General features: G+C 37.6%; 1 protein-coding gene across 2 annotated transcripts in view; it reads right to left on the bottom strand.

Annotated features, from left to right (window-relative positions):
* Window positions 1-25,563, bottom strand: part of cdk5rap1 (CDK5 regulatory subunit associated protein 1) — a 205,607-nt gene that overhangs the window by 78,740 nt on the left and 101,304 nt on the right. For both annotated transcript variants that reach the window (XM_087272514.1, NM_001110379.2), the window contains 3 exon segments: window positions 7,649-7,683; window positions 7,441-7,541; window positions 259-469 (listed from right to left, as the gene is read on the bottom strand). In XM_087272514.1, the coding sequence (XP_087128640.1) occupies window positions 259-469; window positions 7,441-7,541; window positions 7,649-7,683 (347 nt within the window).

Raw genomic sequence — 25,563 nt, 5'->3', positions numbered from 1 at the left:
TGGAATAGCATTTCAGGGCTCCATTGCACTGCTACTGTGCTGAAGAGTTTGAATGACAAGGATTACTCTTCATTATTTTTTTATTGCCATTGATATTTGCAATATTGACTATTGCTTTCAGTTCTAATGTTTTTAAATGTTTAAAAGATTAAGCTTAAAAAAAGCTTTGGAATTTCTTTCATTTCTTTTGAAACTACAGAATGAACTGCCATTTACTAATACGCAAAATTTACTGACATAAAATAAAGCATTACTTACACAAAGGCACTGTGCCCCTCCAGAGTCTGATGGACAGGAATGACATCAGCATATGTCTCCTCTAATGATAATAAGACATTGCTAGCCCGCTGGCCTCCATGAGCAAGAGACAATAACCGAGGAAGATCTCTGTATGCATCTGGCCCAGCTAGTACATCCACCAGTTTCTCCTGGTCAAGTAACTCTGATTTCAGTCTTTCCGCCATGCATCCTACAAAAAAATCATAACATATATGCAGTAAGGTTTGTCAAGAAGGATGGCCATGTTATGGAACCATAATAGTGACAATTCGGTTCCCTCTCAATCTATCACTACTGATTAGAATTGAACGACAATCACAAACCAATGGAAAGCATATGAATGTGGGGAGTGCAGCTCTTACAGGTTTAGACACTCTGCAATTAGGACTGTAAAGGGTTGTCTGGAGAGAAAGCTTGTTAGACATTGCTTCAATCCTTCATTCAAGACTTTACAGAAGCAACAACTTATCATGCATGCAGAGATTCAATGGTATATGGTGCGTACAGATTGGTTATCTGGGTTTCCCCATCCCTGGGCACTTCCATGGCACCCCGCTCCTTCAGTGCTTCACAGCACCCGCAAAGTAGTCTATCAGAGCAGTTTCCTCTAAAAGAGCAAACCAGTCGATGAACACATCTTTTTAAAGATGTTGTCTCAATCATGCATTTCTCGATGTGGTGGTTTATTGCCACTGGAGGATGGTCATGAGCATAGTGTAGCATGTCTGGGCATCCATCATGAGAACTTGGTCAGTGATGATGCTGAGTTCAATCACTGTCCATTCAAAACATGTAGGTTTTTTATGTTGCTCGTGGTCAGAGCTTACACTGCTGCAGGCCAGGCTGTCTCTGCATTACATGACATCATGTATCATCGTTTTCAGGTGCTGGCCGAACTGCTTGTGGGCGTCCCTTCCCCAGGGGTCATACATAACCTTCAAACGGCTACTGACTTTGCTCTGATCACCACTAAAGCAGCTGCCCATACCCTGGGGGAGCACCACTTTTGGCTGAACCTGGCTAATATAAGGGGTGTTGACAATGTTCGCTTTCTTGGCGCCCCATATCCCAGACTAGTCTACTCGGAGACACTGACAGAGACTTCACCAAGGAGTTCTCACCAGTGAAGGAGCAGTCCAGTGCCAAAAAGGAGGACAACTACCTGTGGCCAAAGACTGCTAAGCTGACAGCTGCCATGGCAAATATTTCTCATCGTTCCTCCACCGATTCCCTCTCCATCGGGACAACGGCATTATCATTATCACATGAAGGTGACGTCCCAACCTCAGGGAGCCGCTAAATACATTAAATGGACTGTGAATCAAAGCACTGCTTAGCTCATCATGGTAGGTAATTCAGAAGATCAGACTAGGCTACGCAATTCAGTTATTCCGATAGCCTCCTAATTTCAGAGGTATGCAATTTACTGCGGTGAAGCAGTAAAAAGTACAAAATTCTTTTTCCTCAGGCTCTCACTGTCTCCATGAATCTTTATAAATGTTGAAGCAGTTGAAAATGCACAGGGACACAGTGCTCGTGCACCTGAGCCAGTTGGCACTTCAGGTCAGCTGAGAGAAGAGGAGAGCATCTCTTTCCTCTGTATGGAGCTAGACTGGTGCTGCATGTGTACATGGACAAAATTCAGAGCATAAAGTCCTCTGAGCAACTCTTTGTCTGCTCTGGCAGAAGGGAAGTGACATATTTAAACAATGGTTGTCCACTCAGGGTGAGCCATGTCCCGTGGGAGTGAGAGCACATTCTATCAGAAGCTTCAAGCTATCATTGCTTGGCTACGGTGAGTCTGCCGTACATAGGTGGACCCATAGACATTATATAACATATAGCCAGACGCTCATGATTTGATTTGGTCCGTTGTTCCAATATGTCAACGTGGCTGCCATCTTAAACCGGACATCAGCGTGCCATTAACAAATGCAACTGAGCAGAGGAGCTGCCGTTTTCTTAAATATAAAATACAATAATGCCTATATTTATTAACTGATTATAATTTTATGGTGATAGTTTCTGTGCCATAATACTACTACATACTACAAGATAGAAACAACTGAAATACTAAAATACTAGTGTTCTAATATTTTGGGCTCTAATCCTACATGAAACAATACTATAGTAATTTATAGCAAATGCTATAGTATTTTTGAACCATACTATAATAAATTGAATTTATCTTGTGTGATCCTATAGTTGCTATGGTAACAACATTTCTACAATTATAGTATATATTATACTATAATATTCCACGTTACTGAAGTAAAAATAAAGTATACTTCAGTATTTAGTAGTTTATCAGATCAATTATAGTATGATAAAATGTTCATTAGCAAAGGGTTGTAAATACTAAAATGTATAAAGTGTAATACACTTAGCATATAGTTCAAAATAACTGTAGCATTTAGCAAACTACTAACAATACAAGGCAACACTTTATTTTAATGGTCCATTTGAGAGTTAGTAGACTATCTGCTTAATATCTGTTGATACTGCTCCTTCAACAGACATTTAACTGACTATAAGAAACTTCGCAAGTACATGTCAGCTTACACTAAGCCAAACCCTAACCCCAACCTAACAGTCTACTTATAACATGAGAATTAGTTGGCATGTAGATGCAATGTAACTTAAACTCAACAAACGGACCATCAAATAAAGTGACACACAATATTGTATTTTTTTTTTAAATAAAATGAAAATGGCTATGTATGCCATGATTTTGGTGCAGTGCTGATGCTAAGCTGCTACACACCATAATCACAAATTAAACAGAGAAAGTTCTCTTGTAAATGAGAAAATCCCTACCACTCTCCCCTCAACTGTTCTTATTTTTTTATTTGGAAAGCTTCAATTAGTGGGAATATTTTGTCAATACTGCCGTTTAATATATATAAATATTTTCATTACTGCCAATTTATTTTATAATAAAATGTAAGTTAAAATATATTATATACAAGGTAAGCTGACATTATAATTTTTAGATTCACAAAAAGCTTTCAGGGTTTGCTCATATCTATTGATTGTTAACATTTAAGTTAAAATCACTAAAAACGGAGTAAAAAAAAATCATTCTTGCCTGTGAAATTTAATTTCCTGAGACAAGGGTTACTCTGGGATGATCTAAACACCCCCAATAAGCACCTCCGTAAAGTTGCCACCCCATAAAAAAAAATAATCCCCAAAACTATGCCATTCGTTTGTGCTGATTTGTGCCGCAAAAACGAACGTGTGTGCTGGTTTGGGGTCTGAGATATTAAGCATTGCTCGGTTTGTGCCGTTAAACGAACTCATCTGGTGTCTTTCGTTAGTGCTCGGTTTGTGCCGTTAAAACGAACACGGTATCTGTTTTGCTCTTTTAGATATAATAAAAAATATTTCGGGAGCCGTGACGTCACTCTCCACCCCAGGTTGTCTAAATCACACGAAACTGGTGTCTTTCGTTAGTGCTCGGTTTGTGCCGTTAAAACGAACACGGTATCTGTTTTGCTCTTTTAGATATAATAAAAATATTTCGGGAGACGTTACGTCACTCTCCACCCCAGGTTGTCTAAATCACACCAAACTGGTGTCTTTCGTTAGTGCTCGGTTTGTGCTGGTTTGTGCCGTTAAAACGAACTCAGTATCTGTTTTCCTCTTTTAGATATAATAAAAATATTTCGGGAGCTGTGGCGTCACTCTCCACCCCAGGTTGTCTAAATCACACCAAACTGGTGTCTTTCGTTATTGCTCGGTTTGTGCTGTTAAAATAAACACTGTATCTATGTTTATTGTTTAGATGCCTGATCAAAACACTTCGGGAGCCGCGATGTCACTCTGCGCCCCATTATTTCCTCTGAATTGTACAAAACTAGTGTTATTAGTTTGTGCTGGATTTGTGCTGGTTTGTGCCATTAAAATAAACACTGTGTCTGTTTTTATTGTTTAGATATTGTTAGATAATCAAAACGAATTCGGGAGCCACGACGTCAAACTGTGGCCTAAATCGCACAAAACAGGTGTCATATTGGTTTGTGCTGTCTGTGCCCTTAAATAAACACGATGTTTTCGTTGTTTATGTATATCTATAGATATAACTAAAATATTGGTTAGATTTGTGCTGGTTTGTGCCATTGAAATGACCATCAGATATTTATATTCGTGCATGATTTTATTGTTTTCGTTTGCTCACAATTTGTGCTCATTTGTGCTGCAAAAATATTATTTGTAGGCCTAAAAATAATATTAGCTTATTTTAGAGGTCTCTCGACCCCAGTTGCGTTTTAAAAGAAAAACATATTAGTGTAAACGGGGCCTAAAAGTTATGCACAAGCTTGGTTTGCAGTGCCAACTGCTCAACACTCGTAGCTTCTTAGTCAGGATTTAATCTGAATAATCTAAGCATCAACATATCATCAGAGCTAGAATTTTGCCCCCTAGGTTAAATAGTTATCACTTTGTAAACCTCAACCTGCTTTCAGTCATCTTTAAATGGGTGCATATAGTAAATAAACATGTTTCACATTAAAATTACTATTAACAATAATCCATAGCAAATAATTCAACTCATACTTTGAGTATTTAGAACAGACACTTTTACTCTACTTTCAATAAACGTTTTACTTGAGTATGATTTGTCAGTACTTATTCCACTACTGCATGTTAACGCTTATATTATGCACTATTAACCCTGATTAACAATTACACATTTCTAGCGGTTGGCGCTGCAAACCAAGCTTGTGAAGCACTTATGGAATACATACAATTTGTACATGTTCTTGAAAATGTAACATTGAGAAGTGTATTGAGTTGTTATTTAAGCATTTTCCTTAATTTCAGTCACATTCCTTGACTTTAGTAAACATTCTTTATCTTATGAGTGACATGCAGTCATCTCAGTCTAAGCAGATTCTCAATCATTGCTTGTAGCGATTTTGCATCTTTCTAAAATGCTTCCACATTGTACATGCTTTCTGCAAATACCTATATAAAGCATCTATGTCTTGAGGTTTGTCTGATACTATTTTTCTATGCTCAATTCGATCGGATAAGAATGAGGAGAATGATTATTCAAAATAGTGAATAACCAGACAAGAAAAAAATAAACTAGTGACTGCAGGTTGAAGAAAAAAAGTGAAGTGAATGTACAGTAAAAAAAATAACTGAAGTACACATTCCATTACAAATTTCCTTCACAATGTCAAATAATTAAACAGTCAAATTTTCTGTCTTTATCAACTTAAAACTTTGAGTTGAAAGATTGAGTTACCAGTCTTGTTGTCAAGCAAACAAGTTACCTACACAAAGCAATAGTTATCCACACAAAGTTGATGAACTAATTTGATTATTAAATTTAAGGCAATAAGTTTCTATGCATTTATCTAGTAATGTGAACAAGACGACTTGTCTTATTGTTTTTTTTTTTAAGTTAGTTAAGTGTATGAAGCATAACTACAATTTGTAAGTTGACTGAACTCTATTCAACTTATTAAATTGAGTTACCAGTACTTATATTATCTAGCAACAAATACAAGAAAATAAGTTAACTACACAACGTAACAATAAGTTTTAAGTTGTATCTACTAAAAGTAAGTAAACTTGTCAATTTTATCATAAATAATAAAAGGGGCAGAGCTTGGGTAATGCCTCAGATATGCAAGTATACAGATATGGACATAAATTAAGGCAGTACTCACACTAAGTACAGTTGCCTCGAACCGGGCCAAAGCACGTTTGTCCCCCCTCCCGTCTCCCGCAACGGCCCGCACTCACACCACAATCGGGCCTGGGCACGTTTAAGTCATCGATGCTGCGCTGTTTAGTGAGAAGCGCTGTCACTCAGCAGCACAGTGGAGATTTCTCTAGTTATATTGTTTCAGTCGGTTTGATTTGCAGAGACATGCAGTCAAATATTTCGGCAAACAGTCCTTAGGGATGCAGTGACACACAGTCAGATATTTTGCCGAACAGATCCGCCACTTTTGGCACTCATAAACATTCATAAAGCCCTCGTGCTGCAGGAATGAGGAGGTTTGCTGAAGGCGCACAGCTGTCGTGCAGTACGGTTTGCGTATTTAATAAGCTACGGCAGTTTGCGATCACTGAACAGTAAGAAGGATTAATAAATCCATATAAAACAGTCCCTTAAAAGTCACGTCTCGCTTTCAGTTTCGGGCTTTGGCGCATTTTGCACTCACACTACAAACGTAAAACAAAGCCCAAGTGAACCACGCTCAGGCCCACCTCTTCCAACCGGGCCAGGGCTGGCCAAGTGAACCGTGCTTGAGCCCGATTCTGCGCACTCGCACTTCTTAAACGATCCAGGAAACGGGCCTGGGCACGGTACGGATGGCATAGTGTGACAAGGCCTTAAGAAAACTATGTTACTTAGAAAAATTAAACCAATCAAATGTTACAAAATGTAAGGTATATGTGAAAATTGGAATTGTGATTAGATTGCCAGAATGCAAATACAGCATTAGTTTTTCCTGCATTATTCATAAGAATTTGGACTATATTGTAAATGAAATGGCATTTCAATGGGTAATTAAAATGTTACATTTGTCTTTAGGAGTTTGTTGTCTGTTTTTATTGTTTTTTTGCCTCCTCTCTTTGCACCCTCAACACACCTACTCCAATAGTTTTAAGTCTGTAGTTCAAACAGACATGTACAAATAGGAAAGACAAGGTAGGTGGCTGGGGCCCACGTTTTCAAGCTTGAGATTTCTAACAGAGATGTCAGCAAAGTTTTAAGTATTGTCCATGTTAAAAGGCAGCTAGCTAAATAGGATTTTTTAAGTAATTGCTAAACAGAAATGTCATAAATGGAACTTTAAAGCCATTATGACCATGGCAGCAAAAATGTCACAGACAGGTCACTGTCAAACAACACTGGGCTGCAAGTTTTTTTCTTTTATGAATAAATTATTGATTTTATTACACCCTTTTAAACCCCTATGTACTTATTTTTAAATTACCTATTTTTAAACAGTAGCAGATTGCTCATTGTTACAAAGATGGCATGTCTTTTTTGAGTTTGTTGCTTTATAATTTGTCCTTAGAATATCAAAATAAACATCTGCACTGCCCTTTCCAATTGAACCACAAACACTATTTTCTTGTTAAAACAATTTTTTTTATCTCACACAGATGAAAATAAGAGAAAAACAGTACCTAGGACACCTATTGTTAATGAACGCTTGTGTTTTTGAATCCTTTTCTTGGAGGCAGTGAGATGTTTGAGCCTGTTCCAAATCGTTTGCTCTGCCTTTTCTCTGTAAGAAAAAACAAATAACATAAATCTGAATGCAAAATGCATGAATTATACTTAATGTTAAGTTTTTATTATTATTATGATTTTTAATAATATTGTTTTTCTAACCTTATGGAGCAAGTGACAAGCAATACCACATCTGCCTACAAAAAAAAAACATCAGATAAACAACATTACAGGATTCCCACTACAAGCAAAATTTTAAATTCCCTTACTTCACTGACTTAAAACCTAAAATTGCATGACCTACAATGAAAAACAAGCAGGTGTTGTGTTGAGCAAAATTGTGATTCTGCAATTGCTGAATATACCACAAAATCAAGCAAATGGCTCAAGATGCCACATATTTCCTCTGAATTTTGGCCAGCCAGGACACTGTTCAAATACCTGCTCGACAATCTATAATGTTTTATAATAAATGACAATATATTCACATGTAGAAAGGGCTCATCCAATATGAAATACCTTGAGTTGTCTTAGACACAGCACAGCATTGTGCTTCTTAGGCATGTGACCACTAGACGAGTCAAGAGACATTTACAAAGCACATTCAGCCAAAGACTATTTGAACATGGCTTTATTGACCATGTATATGGCCAGTATAGGCCACATTCTATATATATATATATATATATATATATATATATATATATATATATATATATATATATATATATATATATATATATATATATATATATGTGTGTGTGTGTGTGTGTATGTATATATATATGTGTGTGTGTATGTTTATATATATATATATATATATATATATATATATATATATATATATATATATATATATATATATATATATATATATATATATATTAGGGATGTGCAGAGCAGCCGGTATTTGTATTTGTATTTGTATTTGTTGAGGGGGGAAAAGTATTTGTATTTGTATTCGAGTAAAATTCAAAATGGCGCAAAAATGTATATTTTTTCTATTACACTTCTAATTTACGTTATAGTGAAAGTATTGTTTAATTATACCCATTATATAAATTATAGATATGCAATATTGGTTGTTGTTTTTGAACATGTGACAAGAAATGTCATTGAAAAGAAAATAACATAGAAGTCATTATCTCATCCATGGTTAAACCAACAACTAAAAAAATACCATTGTGAATATTATGAACCCCACCACCACCGTTCTTGTTGAAGGACACTGAATAGACAGAATAAAAACAAATAATACTTCAAAAAACTGTTCTTCTTCTGAAAGAACTTCTTTCCAATGGACAGAATTCCAAAAACTAAAATTAACTAAATAAATCTAAATAAAACCCTGCCTGGGAGATCTGGCAGAACAAAAGTATTCTATATAATACTAAAAGATACAGCCCTGCTATTGTCATCTGCCAGCCACAAAACCGACACAAAGTTTTATTTTTTTTTTATTTTTTTTTTTTTATGTTTGAAACTGACTTGCTGGGGCAGAATGTGGCTGTGTTGATGGTTTGGTGCTTGTGGAGGATTTAGCAGAACATAGCTGTGCTGATTGAGGGGATTGATGCTTGTGGGGGGTTCACAGACAGTATCAGGAAAGGATGCTTTTAGTGCATGTGATAATACATTACATAGAAGGTTGCGCGGTGGCACAGTGAGTACCACTGTCGCCTGACAGCAAGAAGGTTGCTGGTTCGAGCCCCGACTGGGTTCCCCCATGTTGGCGTGGGTTTCCTCCGGGTGCTCCGGTTTCCACCACAGTCCAAACACATGCAATACAGGTGAATTGGGTAAGCTAAATTGTTCCTATTGTATGTGTGTGAAAGAGAGTGTATGGATGTTTCCCAGTGCTGGGTAGCAGCTGGAAGGGCAGCCACTGCGTAAAACATATGCTGGATAAACCCCAGATTGATAAAGGGAATTAGCCGAAAAGAAATGAATGAATGATTATGGATAGAAGATGTTGACAGATGTTTAATATCTGCCTCTGCTGATTTCACTTTTGCACACATTATACAGTATCACTTTGTTTTCTCTGCAGCTCCACTGACTGTAAAATGCTTCCACACAGAACCTGAAGGTTTTTTTTCTTTTGACTGGTGGAGGACCAAGAAATGGCTCAGCAGCAGTCTCATTTTTTTCATGGTGCCCAAATGTATTTGAGGAGATTCAAGTTAATAACAAGTGACGGGAAGCTAGGCTAAGGTTAACTTAGCCTATAGCATATATCTTGCTGTCTGCAAAAGACAGTAATTTAGACATACCATATAACTCCCATAAGTGCATACTATTCGACACAACTGCAAAAGCATCGTTTTAACCTTTATAAACAAACGTTAACGTTACTCTGTCAACAGTCTATTGTCTGAATTACCGCGCTAACAGAGCTAACGTTGCGTAAACAGAGAGCACCCGATTGCAAACTTCAAAAATGCAGCGTAATAGAATCCCGAACAAACTCCGCTTCAACTCCGCTACAAGTTTATAAACTGCCTTTGGAACCCAATTAAGGTACAAAAATATATTTAACAAAAATAGCGATGCAGTGAAGTATTTTTTTCGCTCAGCCGAGCCTTCTGTCTGTTGCTGTGAAGCTTGTGTCAGACACCTCCGCCCCACCCTCCCACTACTGACTGAGCGCGTCTCTTTCTCTTTCTCTCTCTCTCTCTCTCTCTCACTCACTCTCTCACTCACTCTCTCACTCACACTCACTCACGCGGGCATGCACTGTGGTCTCATGAGGAAACGCTGCCTTTTGATATAGTGCTTTTCTTGCTCCCGAATACAAATAATTTTTCAAGTATTTGTTCGAATCAAGTATTCGTAAAAACACACTATTCATGCCTTTCCGAATACTGTATTCGGGTTCGGCTCCACCCTTAATATATATATATATATATATATATATATGTGTGTGTGTGTGAATGTGTATGTATATATATATTTATATATATATATATATATATATATATATATATATATATATGTATATATATATATATATATGTGTGTGTGTGTGTGTGTGTATGTTTATATATATATATATATATATATATATATATATATATATATATATATATATATATATATATATATATATATATATATATATATATATAAATAAATAAACAAACACACACACACACTTATTTTTTGGTTATTTAATATATATAACTAACTTTCAACTACCAATAAAAAAACAAAAAACCAATCCTAAAACCTGTTTTAAACAAGGGAGTAAATAGTAATTGCATTTTCATTTTTGGGTATCTGCCCCTTTAACCCATCAATTCCTCTTAGGTATGACAGATACAAGTCCTGCACAGTGGCCAGCTAGACATTGTTTAACTTCACTTTAACGTTCATCAAACCACTCTGTCAGCAGTCTTGCTTTAAGTATTGGTGCATTATCATCCTAATTGGCACCACCATTGGGTGAATCATTGGGTGCACATGGTCCTTTGGGTAGTATAATAGCTGGTTAGTAGGGCAGGGCGATAAAATCGATATCAGTATTATTGACCTAATACCATTGTCAATATCGATAATAAAAAAATTTCAGTATAAAGCGCTATAGTTTTGTTAAAATGTGGCTGCTAAGCGCACGCCTTGGAAGCAATGTCAATAAGCTTAGGGTGTCAGTTCATGGTTTCTGCTACATTTATTCTTTTACACCTAAACTCATCCCACCATGGCTACATTACAGCTTCTCTTTCAAAACATTCAGTCATTGCTGTTTTTTGAATAGCGGGTTATAAATCGCACCAAAACGTGTTTAAAAGGTAAGTGAGTTATAACAGTGCAAACTTTTCTTAACTTTTAAACTTTGTTTAACCCTTACACATAGGGCTCAACCTGTGCAGTGCACATGCCCTTTTTAGTCTTGGATAGAAAGTGCCCTTTCAAAATGATCAAAAGTGCCCACGCGACGCGACACACCCTCCGTCCCGCCCTTCAGTAGGCGCACGACAACACTGATCTTGAGTATGCGCGCTCAACCCCCCTCCCCCGCTTTACAGTATGGGCGCGACAACACAGCTGATCAGAACGCGCGCGCAACACTGCTCTTCAGTACCCGCTCAAAAACTACACATCCCCACCGCCCGGTCTTCAAAAAATTGATCCTGCACATGCCCTTTTGATGGTCTCTGCATGGGCCTGGTATGAAGGTATGTTGGAGACACACTTGTTACATAAATGCACTAAATCTCGTTCAGCAGCATTTATTTGAGAGTACATGAGTAAATCTGCACTTGAGCAGGGTATATTTGAGGGGGCGTGCAGGAATTTTTGTGCACAAACAGACGAAATTAGCGTGCAAGCAAAGAGATTCACATGCTCATATTACATTAATGCAATCTCAACTTGTAATACTGTGCTCACGATATTTAAAATTAAAATGGAGCCATAGGTAGTTGGTAGATCTGTGTAAAAGGCCTGCCGCCACAGCTGGAAAAAAAATCCTAGAGGAAACACTGCAGTTTGTCATTTCTAATGGGAGGTGTGCAACGTGCACGACGTACACATGGGAGCGAAAAACCTGAAAATAAATAAATAAATAAATAAAATTCACAGACTTTGCTGTGAAGCTCTAAATTAAGCTCGGGTACAATCTGTTTACACTGATCATTCTTGAGATGTTTCAGCAGATTAATTGTAGTTACCTGTGTTTAATTTAGTTGATTGAACATGATTTGAAAATGCATTAACCTGTTTATATTAGATCCCAGGGTTGGCAGCACGTCAAAGCACAAACCAAGCATGAAGTAAAAGAAATTATCTGTAAACCTTCAAGACAGGATTGTCTCGAGGCACAAGGCTGGGGAGGTTACAGAAAAATGTCTGCTGCTCTGAAAGTTCCAATGAGCACAGTGGCCTCTATCATTCCTAAGTGGAAGATGTTTGGATCCACCTGGGGCCTCAAGTATCAACGCTGCGTATGCAAAAAAACTTTGCATCCGCCAGATTTCACGCTCATGTTTGGATTTACTAACGATGAAATTAACGTGACAATGTGCATTGGTCCACACCAACTTCATGTCTGGCATTTATGCATTTCTTGTGTGTGTTTGTTATATTTCCATTGGTGACTTCTAGAGGCAATTATGTTAAATTGCACACTACAAAGCATCTTTAAACCGTGCAATGTCAGCAATAAATTTGCAAATAATATGGGATGCTCAAAAGCACTTAACAAATATTGTAGCAAGGCGGTCAACCCATTATTAATTCATCCTCACAAACAGCATGGTTTGCAGTAAATTGCGAGTCTACCTGTCACATAGACTCACAATTTACAAACCCGATTCCAAAAAAGTTAGGACACTGTACAAATTGTGAATTAAAAAAGAATGCAATAATTTACACATCTCATGAACTTATATTTTATTTACAATAGAATATAGATAATATATCAAATTTTGAAAGTGAGAAATTTTTCAATTTCAGGCCAAATGTTGACTCATTTTGGATTTCAAGACAGCTACACATTCCAAAAAAGTTGGGACAGGTAGCAATAACAAGCTAGAAAAGTCAAATGTACGTATTAGAAACAGCTGGAGGACCAATTTTTCACTTTTTAGGTCATTTGGCAACATGATTGAGTATAAAAAGAGCCTCTCAGTGTGGCAGTGTCTCTTAGAGGTTAAGATGGGCAGAGGATCACCAATTTCCCCAATGCTGTGCCAAAAAATAGTGGAGCAATATCAGAAAGGAGTTTCTCAGTGAAAAATTGCAAAGAGTTTGAAGTTATCACCATCTACAGTGCATAATATCATCCTAAGATTCAGAGAATCTGGAACAATCTCTATGCGTAAGGGTCAAGGCCGGAAAACCATACTGGATACCCGTGATCTTCGGGCCTTAAGACGGCACTGCATCACAAACAGGAATGCTACTATAATAGAAATCACAATATGGGCTCAGGACTACTTCCACAAAACATTGTCGGTGAACACAATCCACCGTGACATTCGCCGTTGCCAGCTAAAAGTCTATAGGTCAAAAAAGAAGCCATATTTAAACATGATCCAGAAGCGCAGGCGTTTTCTCTGGGCCAAGGCTCATTTTAAATGGACTGTTGGAAAGTGGAAAACTGTTCTGTGGTCAGACGAATCAACATTTGAAGTTCTTTTTAAAAAACTGGGACGCCATGTCATCCGGACTAAAGAGGACGGTGACAACCCAAGTTGTTATCAGCGCTCAGTTCAGAAGCCCGCATCTCTGATAGTTTGGGGTTGCATGAGTGCATGTAGCATGGGCAGCTTACACATCTGGAAAGGCACCATCAATGCTGAAAGGTATATCCAAGTTCTAGAATAACATATGCTCCCATCCAGACGTCTTCTCTTACAGGGAAGACCTTGCATTTTCCAACAAGACAATGCCAGACGACATACTGCATCAATTACAACATCATGGATGCGTAGAAGAAGGATCCAGGTACTGAATTGGCCAGCCTGCAGTCCAGATCTTTCACCCATAGAAAATATTTGATGCATCATAAAGAGGAAGATTCAACAAAGAAGACCTAAGACAGTCGAACACCTAGAAGCCTGTATTTGACAAGAATGGGAGAACATTCCTATTCCTAAACTTAAGCAACTTGTCTCCTCAGTTCCCAGACATTTGCAGACGGTTATAAAAAGAAGAGCGGATGCTACAAAGTGGTAAACATGGTCTTGTCCCAACTTTTTTGAAATGTGTTGATGCCATGAAATATAAAATCAACTTATTTTCTCCCTAAAATTATACATTTTCGCAGTTTAAACATTTGACTTGTCATCTATGTTTTATACTGAATAAAATATAGAAATTTGGAGCTTCCACATCATTGCATCCAAATTTTATTCACAATTGGTACAGTGTCCCAACTTTTTTGGAATCGGGTTTGTACATTTTTATTATAAAATACTTACTCATTCGGCAAGTATTTGTCTCTCCTACTTAGAGTGAAGAAACCCTTAATTAATTTATACAAACAAATTTACTTTTAAACATTCTGTCTCTCGAGCATCCACTTGTTGTTTGTTTCTTTAGCCTGCTAGTACCGCTTTCATTCTTTCATTCTCTCACTTACTGGCTTTGCTCTTCACCCTGTACACCCTGTTTGTCTGTATTTGAGTGCAGAAGCATCGATGGAGGCATTGGAGCTGGAGCTGGAAGTAGTGGAGTCCCAGATTCGCAACCACGAGATGAAGCGAGCGCGGCTGCGGGAACAACACCCGGCTAACACGGCCCCTGGGTGCTGCCGTATAAAAGATGTTTACCAAGACCAGGGGCAGAACGTCTTCTCCTCCCGTGTTCAAGATCTCCACGGAGAACCGCTTCGCCCCTCTCTGTAAAACGAGTCGTGATGTGGCTATCATCTGTGACTCCATAGTTCGCCACGTCCGCGCTGCTTCCTCCAAAGGTAACAAAGGATGCACTTTCTGCTTCCCTGGTGCCCGCGTTAAGAATATTTCTGCACAGATTCCTACTATTTTGAGCGCTGTCGAGAGCCTCAGTGCTGACGACCTCTAAGTGGGGACGAATGACACCGGGCTTCGTCAAACGGAGATTCTGAAGAGGGACTTCAGGAGCCTGATCGAGATGGTTCGATCGATCATCGTTTCTGGACCACTTCCTACCTACCGCAGAGAAAATTAAAGGTTCAGTAGACTTTTTGCTCTGAATGAATGGCTATTAACATGGTGTAAAGAACAGAAATTGCTCTTTGCCAATAACTGAAATCTTTTCTGGGAGCGTCCTAGGCTTTTCCAAGCTGACGGCCTGCACCCCAGTCGAGCTGGAGCTGAACTCCTGTCGAACAACATCTCCAGGACACTAAGTTCTGTCTGACTAGTAAGTAAAAATTCACAAAATTCCCATTATAGCCATATAGACTCTTGTTCATTCCACTTAAATAACAGTAATGCATATCTGGCTAACCCCATAGAGACTGTGTCAGTTCCTCGTACTATTAGATCAAGAAATAAACGTACTGTGTGCTCCAAAAAAAAAATCTATTAAGAATCAAACCAGAAAAACAGGTAAAAAGTGGAAACACAAATTCGAAAAGCTTGGTCTCCTAAACATCAGGTCACTAGCACCTAAAGCACTTATTATAAATAAAATAATAACAGATAACAATTTTAATACACTCTGTCTTACTGAAACAAAATGACTATATTAGTTTAAATGAAGCAACTCCTCCAGGATTGTTATATAAACAAGAGGCTCGTTAAACTGGTCGTGGTGGTGGGGTTGCATCAATCTTTAGTAATATTATTAATGTTAATCAGGGAAACGGAGTTATGTTTAACTCCTTTGAAGTATTAGCGCTTAATGTTATGCTTCCGGACATTATGCAAAAACCTATATTATAGAGCTGTGAACCTACACTAGTCTCACGGTTCGGTTACGATTATCATGCCATCGATTCGGTTCAATTCGATATTTCGGTGCATCACGGTGCATTATATACACAGTTTTATATTTTCTTCACAGAAGCAGTTCTTGTTTTAAAATGTATGAATACATTTATATTTATATACTGTAATACAATTTTGTCATTTAATACAAACAGTCAGATATATAAACTTTACCTTTAAACAACACAAGCATTAAGCTAATAATATATACAAATATAAATATCCAGCTCACTTCCTGATCCTTGTCTAGTTCTCTTACACCTTTTTGATTGGTCACACCCTCAACAAAAACGGTAGCGGTCATGAGTGATACTAATAAGCGGCAGGCGGCAGCGGTGATCACAGCTGATGCATGATGGACACGGTGGAGTAAACTCAGCAGACACGCGCTGGTTTCTGTATCCAGAAGTAACAGCCGAAAGGAGAAGAAAAGTCACGCCAGCAGGTCAAATGGGCCTCTGTGTGTGCGTGTGTGTGTGAGAGAGAGAGAGAGAAATGGAGTACTTTCATTCCCTCGATCTCCGTGAAATAGGGGCTTTTGCTGTTAATGTCAGTGAAAGACTGATCCAGCAAACACACACAGTGAAATTGTGCATAGTTTATGAGTTTTAAGTAGTTAGAGCATTGTAAATACTCGCGCTTGCCTCCCTCGCGACAGAGCGCATATGAGGTAAATGAAGTCAGTAATAACCGGTTATAATTATTACTGAACCGATTCCGAATTGTCCGCGTCTGCACCATGGTGCACCGAAGAAACGATTCATTTTGATAACCCTACTATATTATCTCTCGCTCTAATCACCAAATATAGACCCCCAGGGCCCTATGTCAATTTTCTAAAAGAGTTTTCTGATTTTATTTCTGACTTACTAGTTAAAACTGATAAAATACTGAAATGCCAGTGGTGCTGCCTTGATAAGAGCGAAGGGGAGCTGCTATACTGCCCTAACAAAGGCCACAATTGACCCTTCGCTAAGCCCCCCCCCCCCCCCCCCTCCTAAGTTACTGTTGCTACGCCTGTCAAGCTTTCTTGCCTGGAAGGGCTTTTACAATAGCCGCGTTTCCACTGTCACTTCCGGGGCCTAATCGGGCCAAAACAGGGCTTTCTTGGGGCCAGCGACCGGCCTTTTTTGGCCCGCCGAATACCATGGGCCAAAGAGGGCCAACTGGGGCTTCGGGGCGGAGTGAAAGGAGAGGCGAGCACAGTTTTCTGATCGCACATGAGTATATGCGCCATACAAACAAATAAATAAATAAATAAATAAAATAAGGGAAAGAAAACATCTAGCCCTTTAGGCTGGGGTCTTTTTGCCTATGATCACCCTTATGTTTCCCTTTTAAATGTAAGGGTGTTGCATAAAATAATATAATTTATAGGGACATTCTTTGCTGCGTCCTCCTTGATGTTTCAATAACGCATAATAATCTTCCATATTAAAGACACAGCAGACAGTAAAGGTTTTTGAGTGTTTTTGTCAAATTTAAAAGGTGTGTTTGTGTGCGTTTAGATGCCTGTATGTGTGCGTGAGACCGAGCAAGAGCGCACCCTCCACAACTGTTGATGACGCGAGCGACTTTTTAAAATTTTTTTTTATTTTGGAGATAATACACAATATAAAAACAACAGAAAGACGTAAAACATAACAAATTACGTCCCCACTTTCGTAGACTTTAAACAATATAGTGTCATATCTTGATAAAATAGCCTAAGCTATATTGAAATATAATTTAAAGAATTACAAATATCGGATATAATAAAATCGCATTAAATAAATAAACCAATATAAAATAAACAAAAGCTAGCTAGATCAATGTAGCCTTTAAAGCCACATATAACTTTCATTTTAGAAAGATCTGAAAAAAATTTTTTTTGATATTTTTTTAAAAACAATAAACACCGGAGAATGTTTGAAATATTATTTATAAAGTATTTGGATGATATTAATCAAATCGTGCAAACAGAGCATTTTTTGGGTGAGTGAAAGCAGAATCTAGCCTACCTTTTTTTTTTTTTTGTCACTCAGTCCTGCGCAGCACTGCTTTAAATGCTCTGGGGAAAAGTCCAAACACAAAATGTGTTCTGTGTCCTCAAACAAGTGTTTATGTTTTTATATGACGTGAACAAATTTATAAATGAAACTTTAAATGTAGAGCTTTAGTGAATACCTGCTGAGCGCAAAAAATATGGCTATATTTTACTAGGCTACTCACTCGTGCTGAAACACTTAACACGACATCTATCAAAACAGGGACGTTATAAAATACATGTCATAACGAGTTATAATGGAGAATTTCTGTGGCTTTATATTATGGATGGGTGCGCACACTGTGCTGGGTCCGTCCGTTGGTGGCGAGAGCACTCAAAGCACAATGCCAACAGTCGGTCTGTGAATAAATAAATGTAATGAATGAAAATACACAGGTCTGTGTGTTTAGACATATAATGTACTGCTACATTTTGTTTGTTGCAGTTGTCTTCATTTTATGGTTTCGTTTTATGATGATTCCATGGTGTGTTTTATCTGTCTGATTCCCACTGAAGTGGGCGGGGTGTGTGACGTTTGATTCAGGGGAAGTTCTAGGGGCGGTGTTTGCGTGACGCGCTGCGAGCTACTAGCACAACAGTGAAAACGCGACATGATTTTGGCCTCATTACACAACCTCCCGGCCTGGCCCGATAAGACCTGGCTCGCACTAGCCCGATAGTGGAAATGCGGCTAATGTGTATGCGCAGGTGTCAGACATTATATTATAGGATAATTAGTCATTTTTGGCGAACAGGTAAGATATCCAAGAAAGCCAGACAAAAAATGACTGCAGTATGCATTACAGGGGTATATTCACGACATAATAATCAACCGATTAGAGAATAATTCAATCAAAGTTAAAGCTAGCTTAGCCTAGCCGCCTCATATGCAGACCATTCAACAGCTTAGCTCATGCTCAGCAGAAGTGAAATTTAAAAATAATTTAATAATAACGAATTAAACCATGATTTCTCTTTCTTAGACAAAAAGCCTGATAGAATAATTGATGGGCAATGAAATATAGCGTTACTAACCAATGAGGAAACATGGATGGACAGTGCTTCCACATAATTTACTCAAAGAAAGAACAGCCAAAAAGGGGAAACTGATGGATTTGTGCCAAATATTAGCATCATTGACCCATAACAATGTACAGTAAGTTACCTATTACTGTCTATGTTTGTGTGCTCTTTATAAATTAATGAAAAACAGTTGCTGGTGAAGTACATTGATCTCAACTGCTCAGTTTGTGATCATACCGGTTTTGTTCTGTTGATTTGTAATTTCAAATATACGTAGTCTGAAATAGATGGAAATATGAAGTTTAGTAAAGTTAGCAACAGATTCGCAGATTCGTATTTGTCGGATCAGTAACTCATGTGACTATGACCAATTCGCTATTAGTATGACTACTTTGGCGAGGGCTTAAACGGAGCATTACTTATAATATCGAGCGGAAAAAAAGAAAACAACAGCTGTGAAACATAACCTGCTTTGCATTTTTGTAGGAAACACAGTTTATATCTGTTTAGGATAATAGGTGTGTGAGTTATTGCCATCGCTTTATCACTGAATGTGTCAGGAATATCAAAACAAAACCAACTTAACCCTGCTCTTTTAGCACCCCTCACAGAGCTTGATCCACACAGGCATTTCTCCTCTTGGGTTTTTGGTTTTGAAAAGGGAAAAAATTTCACCATCCAGTTCAAACTTTAAGGATACCGGGCATCAGATTTGCACAATCCATATGCACAACACTTTGGTCTGTTTTCACATTACCATATTTATAAGGGGGAGGAGGCAAACAAAAGAGAATATGCATGGGATTCCACGTACGCAGTGTTTCATACATCTGAATTTTTTACCGAGTACGCACATTTATAGCTTTGTCAGTACACAATTTATTTGTATTAATTCAATGAAAGTCTTTGTATATAAGGCCCCAGAACTCTTCCTAGAGCTGGTCGGCCATCTAAGCTGAGCCATTGGGGAAGAGGGCCTTAGTCAGGGAGGTGATCAATAACCCGATGATCACTCCAGCGCTCGCCTGTACAGAGAGGAGAACCCTACAGAAGGACAACCATCTGTGCAGCAATCCACCAATCAGGCCTGTATGGTAGAGTAGCCAAACAGAAGCCACTCTCCATTTGAAATTTGCCAAAAGGCATCTGAAGGACTCTCAGGCCATAATAAGAAAAATTCTCTGGTCTGATGATACTAAAATTGAACTCTTTGGATTGAATGTCAGGTGTTACGTATGGAAAAAAACAGCCAGCGCTCATCACAAGGATAATACCATCCATACCGTGAAGCATGGTGGTGGCAGCATCATGCTGTGGGGAACTGGAAGACTAGTCAGGATAGAGGGAAAGATGAATGCAGCAATGTACATAGACATTCTTGCATGAAAACCTGCTTCAGAGAGCTATTGACCTTAGACTGGGGCAACGGTTCATCTTCCAACAGGACAATGATCCAAAGCACACTGCCAAAATATCAATGAAGTGGCTTCACAACAACTTGGTGAATAACCTAGAGTGGCCCAGCCAGAGCCCAGACTAAATCCTATTAAACATCTCTGGAGAGATCTGAAAACAGCTGTACACCATTGCTTCCCATCTAACCTAATAGAGCTTGAAATTCCAAAAAACAGGTGTGCCAAGCTTGTGGAATCATATTCAAAAAGACTTGAGGCTGTAATGGCTAACAACGGTGCATCAACAAAGTATTGAGCAAAGGCTGTAAATACTTATGTACTGTACATGTGATTTTTCATGTTTTTCTTTTTTTTTGTTTAATAAATTTGCAACAATTAAAAAAAAATCTTTCTTCATATTGGCATTATGGGGTATTGTGTGTAGAATTTTAAAGAAATAAATTAAATTAATTCATTTTGGAATAAGGCAGTAACATAAAAAATGTGGAAAAACTGAAGCGGCATGAATACTTTCCAGATGCACTTTATGTTTATTTTATTATAAAGAGATCAGATATTTAGTTTAAACATTTTTTGTTTTTGACTATTAAAATTATTTGCCTTAGTAATGTTGGTAAATTAAAATAAAGTGGTTAAAAAAAACCTAATATACCTAAATAGATTGTTAAAAAATATTAAATAACTATCGATATTGAATTATGAAACCTGATATCACGGTGAGGCAGCACAGTGGCACAGTATGTAGCACAATCGCCTCACAGCAAGAAGGTTGCTGGATAAATATGGATGCGTTGGCAGTTCATTCAGCTGTGGCGACCCCTGACTAATAAAGGGACTGAGCCGAAAAGAAAAAATTAAATATCCTTTAACATATTTTATTTAGGGATGCTCGATTACTTGATGATCTACTGATTGTCAATAACCCTTTATTCGATAGACCTACTCTATGACTGATTATGCATGGATATTTAAAGGTTTAGTTATGCTTTGTGCTGCGAAACGCGTCCAGGCATTACATACTCAAGTGTGTGCAGTTTACCTTACTTATGGAGTCACACTCTTGACATAGCATATTGCAGGATGCATATGCAGATCTCTGTTGTATCTGTAGGTGTTTTAACCAATTTTATCTCACAGACTGGCATGAATGTAATGTAATGTATTTTTTTATTTAGTGCCATGTCAGCAACCAAGGCTATCTTCATGGCAGGAATCTTTCAACAATAAATATACAATTTAAAAATCAACAAACAAAATAAAACATAAATTAAATAAGATTTTTTGTGTTAATACATGATAAAAATTCTAAAATCTTTTCGGGTGTTACTTTGTCAAAAATGTCCTTAAAAGAGTTCATTTCCTAAAAAGTCCTTCTGGAATCAGTAAAAGCAGGACAGTCCAGTAAAATATGTTTTACAGTAAGATGAGTTTTGCAATACAAACACTGAGTAGGGTTTTCACCTTGGAGCAAAAAACCATGTGTTATTCTCGTATGCCCAATACGACATCTGGTAAAAACTACTTGATCAAATCGATTCTTAAAATGTCTTAAAATTCTGTGTGAAACTTCAGGTTGGATTTCATGTAATTTATTGTTTTCTAATGCATCCCATTCCTTTTGCCACTTGTTTAAAATGTAAGCGTTGATAAAAGGTTTCATCTCAGACGGAGGAATTTGGCATTTGTTCACTACTTGCTTCAAAGCATCTTTAGAAGCTGCATCAGCTCGCTCATTGCCTAAAAGTCCGACATGTCCTGGAACCCAGCAAAAAATGATGTGATAAAACTGATTTTGTAGTTGGTGAACTTTAGTTAAAATATTATCAATCAAAGGATGATCATTCGTTGAAGATTCCATAACTTGGAGGCATGATTTAGAGTCTGTAAAAAGGATGGATTTCTTTTGTTGGGCATTTTCTATATACTCCAATGCTAAAAGTAAAGCGCGGGCTTCAGCTGTGAATATGGAGCATTCTTTAGGCAGACTGATTCCATAATGTTGTTGACCAGTTACCATTGCAGCTGCTACGCTATTTTCCACCTTAGAGCCATCTGTAAAAATAGGTGAATGCTGAGAATATTGGCTTCTAATATCCAAATAATGTTGTCTGTAAACACTGGGATGAGTTACTCCTTTCTTCTGATGTCCTAAATCCATATTGATTATGGGCTTCTTTAGAGTCCAATGAGGCAGGGTACTGAAGTGTATTTGACTTAATATGTCCAGGTTTATGTTTAAATTTTGTAGATGTGGGTTAATGCGCACACCAAATGGTCTGATGGTTTTTGGCTTACTTGCATATAACTGTATAAACTGTGGGTTAAATACAGCAGAATAAGCTGGGTTGTTCTTATTTGCTTTTAATTTAACAGCATACTGTAATGAGTTTCAGCCGTCGGTTTTGGAGAGAAGGTTCATTGGCTTCAGTGTATAAACTCTGTACAGTTGATGTTCTGAATGCTCCTAAAGCAAGCCGTAATCCTTGATGATGTACTGTATTGAGTATCTGTTTATACGAGTTTCTGGCAGAATCATAAATTATACTCCCATAATCCAAACGGGATCGAATGAGAACTCGATAAAGACGCAAAAGTACAGTTAAATCTGCTCCCCATTTAGTTTTTGCCAACACTTTGATTATGTTCATAGCTTTCAAGCACTTGTTTTTTAACAACTTCATATGAGGGATAAAAGTCATTTTGTTGTCAAAAAGAAGACCTAAAAACTTGATTTCTTTAACAACTTTGATCGGATCTCCGTTGATAAAAAGTTCTGGATCATGATGAACAGATCGCTGGATGCAAAAATGTGTACAAACAGTTTTGGTTCTAGAGAACTTAAAACCGTTTTCAACAGACCACTGGTTAATTCTGTGAATACATAATTGTAGCTTCCTTTCAATTGTGCTCATATTATTCCCTCTGTAGCAGATACAAAGATCATCCACATAAAGGCTGCAGAACATGTCTGGTCGAATGATTTCCACAATGCTATTTATCTTGATGCTGAAGAGTATGACAGAGAGTATACTTCCTTGAGGAACTCCAAGTTCTTGTTTGTGATCATTTGATAGAGAATTTCCCACTTGAACTCTAAAGTTCCTTCTAGTGAGAAAGTTTGAGATAAAGATAGGAAGCCTTCCTCTAAATCCCATTCTGTAAAGATCCTTTAAAATTCCATACCGCCATGTTGTATCATATGCTTTTTCCAAATCAAAAAAGACCGCAACAACATGTTCTTTCCTGATGAATCCGTCTCTGATATAGGTTTCCATTCGAATTAATTGATCCAACGTGCTTTTTCCACGTCTAAACCCACACTGGTAGTCAGTTAATTGTTTATTTGATTCCAGTATCCAGACAAGACGGTTATTAATCATTATCTCCATAGTTTTACATAAACAACTGGTTAGAGCAATTGGTCTGTAGTTATTTGGATCAGAGGGGTCTTTTCCTGGTTTAGGTATAGGTATTACTGTTGCTTCTTTCCAGGAAGCTGGTATTTTACCAGAAGACCAGACAAGGTTAAAACTATCCAATAAAAGACATAATGAACTATATGGCAAGTGCTTTAAGAACTGGTAATGAATTTTATCTGGACCAATAGCTGTATCATGTGAACATTTTAAGGAGTTCAATAATTCTTCCATCATAAAAGGTTGGTTGTATACTTCCTTGTTATCAGAACTAAAATTTAGTTCTTTACATTCCTGCTGTGCTCGCATTAACTGAAATTCAGGAAGGCAGTTTTCTATTGATGAGTTTTTTCCAAAGGATTCAGCCAGCGTATTTGCTATATCCATATCCTTGGTCTGAAGTATCCCTTGTTTTTTAATGTGTTGTATACGAAATCCATTTTCCATTCCCTTCATTTTACGAATCATGTTCCAGATCCTCTTCATGGGAGTATAGCAAGTTAAACTTAAAACAAATTGTTTCCAACTTTGTTTCTTTGCTTCGTTTATGATTCTGCGAGCTTGGGCTCTGCAAATTTTAAAACGAATAAAATTTGCAGTTGATGGATGTTTATTAAAAACACGTTCAGCCTTTTTCCTTGTTTCAATAGCTTTTTTGCATTGCTCATTAAACCATGGATTGGTCTTTCGTTGTGGTTTTGTTGATGTCTTTGGAATGGTCTCATCTGCTATGGCAATTAACTGCTGAGTGAAGGATTCTATAGAGATTGGATTTTCTTGGTTTGCTGAAATAAATTTTTCGCAACACATAGTTTGAAAAGTGAGCCAGTCTGCTTTCTTGAGTTGCCACCTTGAGGGTCTAAGTTGTACATCAATTTGTGGAAATGTGAGTATAACTGGAAAGTGGTCGCTTCCACACAGGTCATCCCAGACCCTCCATGAACAGTCAAGAAAAAGATCAGCACTACATATTGTCAAATCAATTGCAGTATATGTACCATGGCCTGGATGAAGATATGTTTTTGTTCCATCATTCAGTAGACACAAGTCATTATTTTCTATAAAAACTTCCATTTTTTCTTCCTTTGACATCACATCGGTCTTCGCCCCATAAAGGATTGTGGCTGTTAAAATCACCCATAAGTATATATGGAGTGGGTAATTGTGAAACAAGTTTATCCAGTTCTAGGGGTATCACAGCATCATGAGGGGGAATATAGATAGAGCATAATGTAATAGCTCTATGTAGAGTAAGTTGAACTGCTATTGCTTGTAACTGGGTATCCAATGCAATTTGACTCTGAATTAAATCATTTTTCACCAAGATAGCTGATCCCCCAGAAGGCCGTTGTAAATTTGGTCCACATATACTAAACATTTTAAAACCTTTAAAATTGAAGGAATCATTTGGAGATAAGTGGGTCTCCTGAATACAAAAAGCAAGTGGGTTAAAAACAGCAGTCAACTGCTGTAACTCTGCAAAGTTAGTTTTCAGTCCCCTACACTTCCACTGTATTATATGACTGTTTATCCTCAAGTGGAAAAGACAGGTGCAGGTCCTTTGTTTTTACACTTGGGTGAGAGACTGCGACTACGACTAGGCATAGTGTCAGTCATTTCAATATCTTTAGGATTGTCATCATTTTTTTTAGATCGACATTTATCTTGATTTGACTGTTGAGTTGTTGTGCTTTGAGTTTTCTTTTTAACTTTTGATTCTTTCTGTTCCAGATATGAGTCTTGAATTGGACCGGTTTAAATGTACACATTCTTTGTT

Source organism: Danio rerio, chromosome 11, assembly GCF_052040795.2.
Source record: "Danio rerio strain M-AB ecotype USA chromosome 11, GRCz13ab, whole genome shotgun sequence".
NCBI classification, from domain to species: domain Eukaryota; kingdom Metazoa; phylum Chordata; class Actinopteri; order Cypriniformes; family Danionidae; genus Danio; species Danio rerio.
The sequence above is the reverse complement of the archived record's forward strand: the minus strand, read 5'-3'. Positions and strand labels throughout refer to the sequence as shown.